The sequence below is a fragment of the Dichomitus squalens genome, assembly GCF_000275845.1.
Source record: "Dichomitus squalens LYAD-421 SS1 unplaced genomic scaffold DICSQscaffold_24, whole genome shotgun sequence".
Lineage (NCBI taxonomy): Eukaryota > Fungi > Basidiomycota > Agaricomycetes > Polyporales > Polyporaceae > Dichomitus > Dichomitus squalens.
In genome coordinates, this window is record NW_006766906.1 from 233,698 (window position 1) to 235,402 (window position 1,705).

At 51.4% G+C, this 1,705-nt stretch overlaps 1 protein-coding gene across 1 annotated transcript; it reads left to right on the forward strand.

The window, feature by feature from the left end:
- Positions 1-157: 157 nt before the first annotated feature.
- DICSQDRAFT_171635 (uncharacterized protein) lies at positions 158-523 on the forward strand (the record flags this gene model as incomplete). The annotated part of the gene is made up of 4 exons (XM_007367308.1): positions 158-167; positions 233-296; positions 350-442; positions 496-523. 4 exons carry the CDS (start codon positions 158-160, stop codon positions 521-523), a joined length of 195 nt encoding a protein of 64 aa, XP_007367370.1.
- Positions 524-1,705: the final 1,182 nt, after the last annotated feature.

Genomic DNA, 1,705 nt, shown 5'->3' on the forward strand with positions numbered 1-1,705 from the left:
CCGACGTTCAGATTCGCTCAAGGTACATTTTGTCTCTTTATTCACTACGCCTACCATCTCTATCCCCTCGCGTGCAAGCCGTCTCCTCTAGGGTTTTCAGACTTTGATGTTTAACACTTGATCCCATGCCTTGCAACTTTAGCATACTACAATCAAGATGTCGGCTCGTATATCGTAAGTACTTCCTTCTCGATACAGCTTCCTGACAAGCCCTCGGAGACAACTGCGTCAGAAAAGCCGCGCGCCCCTCGCAAGACGACGCGGTGGCCTCCAGCACCAGACCTGAAGGGTGCAAAGTACGTGGAAATCCACTCACCGTGCTAGGTCCCGGGTTCACTCGCTCTAATAGGTGGGTTCATGCGCGCAAATGGTACACGGATGCCCATGGCACACTGGAGGCCTTCGAGGTGCACTACAAGACTCTGAGTTCCTCGTATCACAGGTAGGTCTCCCGCACTCTGTTCCTGTGTCTGCTTGATTAATTTGTCTTCGCAGAAACTCGGACGTGTTGCTCCCTCGTTGACGGTACGTGAGGAGCACCGCTATTGATTCCCATTGCTGAACTCTTCTGATGAGGCCACCTTCAGGTTATCCCCAGTCTCGCAATCGGGCGCGTTCAAGTCGAACGTTGGAGGCATTGGCCTCCCACCTGTTTCAGTGGCTCGCAAGGTGGGCGGCTCCCATGCCAGTGGGATGAAAGGCTACTCCTGTCAGTATTCCACATATCCAAACATTTCCAGTCTGCTCCCGCTCTATTCTGTAGTTCTCGATTGTAGCTGTATATAGCACCGTGTAGCCATACGTTCCCATACGACCGTATACAGTATAGATTGATTTGTATTCAATGACACATATCGACAACAACCATCCCTGCCCAACCAGACCCGAGTGCGACCCGAGCGTAACCAGCCGCACCCAATAACACACAAACTGACCCGATGTATGGTCGTATGGCATTGTGCGACCATACAGCCTTATCCGACCGCATACAGCCGAAGTGGGGATATGCACGGAAGTTCGTATTATTTCGGGGTTCCCTACTGCATACCGTACTAATCGACCTAATACAGTAGAGACCATGTCGATTCTCACTGGGGGTCAACACGTGATCTAGGCGACCGAGCGCTTGTGGGGTCGCACTAATCACGTTGATTGGGACCAGCAGCTATGGATGGCCCGACTATTTGTGTATGCCTAGGTAGAAATTGTATAGAATTGAAAGAGCATTTTTTGAGGGGAGAGTGAGCGGAAGGTGTCAGATAATGTGAGCTGGAGACAACAGAGGTTGGAAGTATCAAATACTTCAACTCCGTCAGCGGTAGAAACTATTCGGACTGAAGCATTTTTCGACTCTTCTACCGGACAAATAATATTGTGAGCGTGCAGCTTCCTCCCGCACTCGCTATTCCCTCACCCCCCTGACTACCTCCATGCACTAGCAAGACGGCACCGCCTGGGAGCACCGATGACGAACCTGGTTTCCCGTATGCAACCCTGGTCAACTTGACCGGATGTCCCTCCAGACCAGCGTTGTTCGCCTGCCTACAGAACCTTCCGTTTGGAGCGAGCACCAGTGATAATGTAAATCGAGCGTGGCTAATGCTGTATTCAGAACCTCAACAACATCTCAGTTGCCATGACTAACGAAGTACTGAACGATCAGCTGTCACGGTGGCAACCAACAGTAGGCCGCTGGGCAACTGTT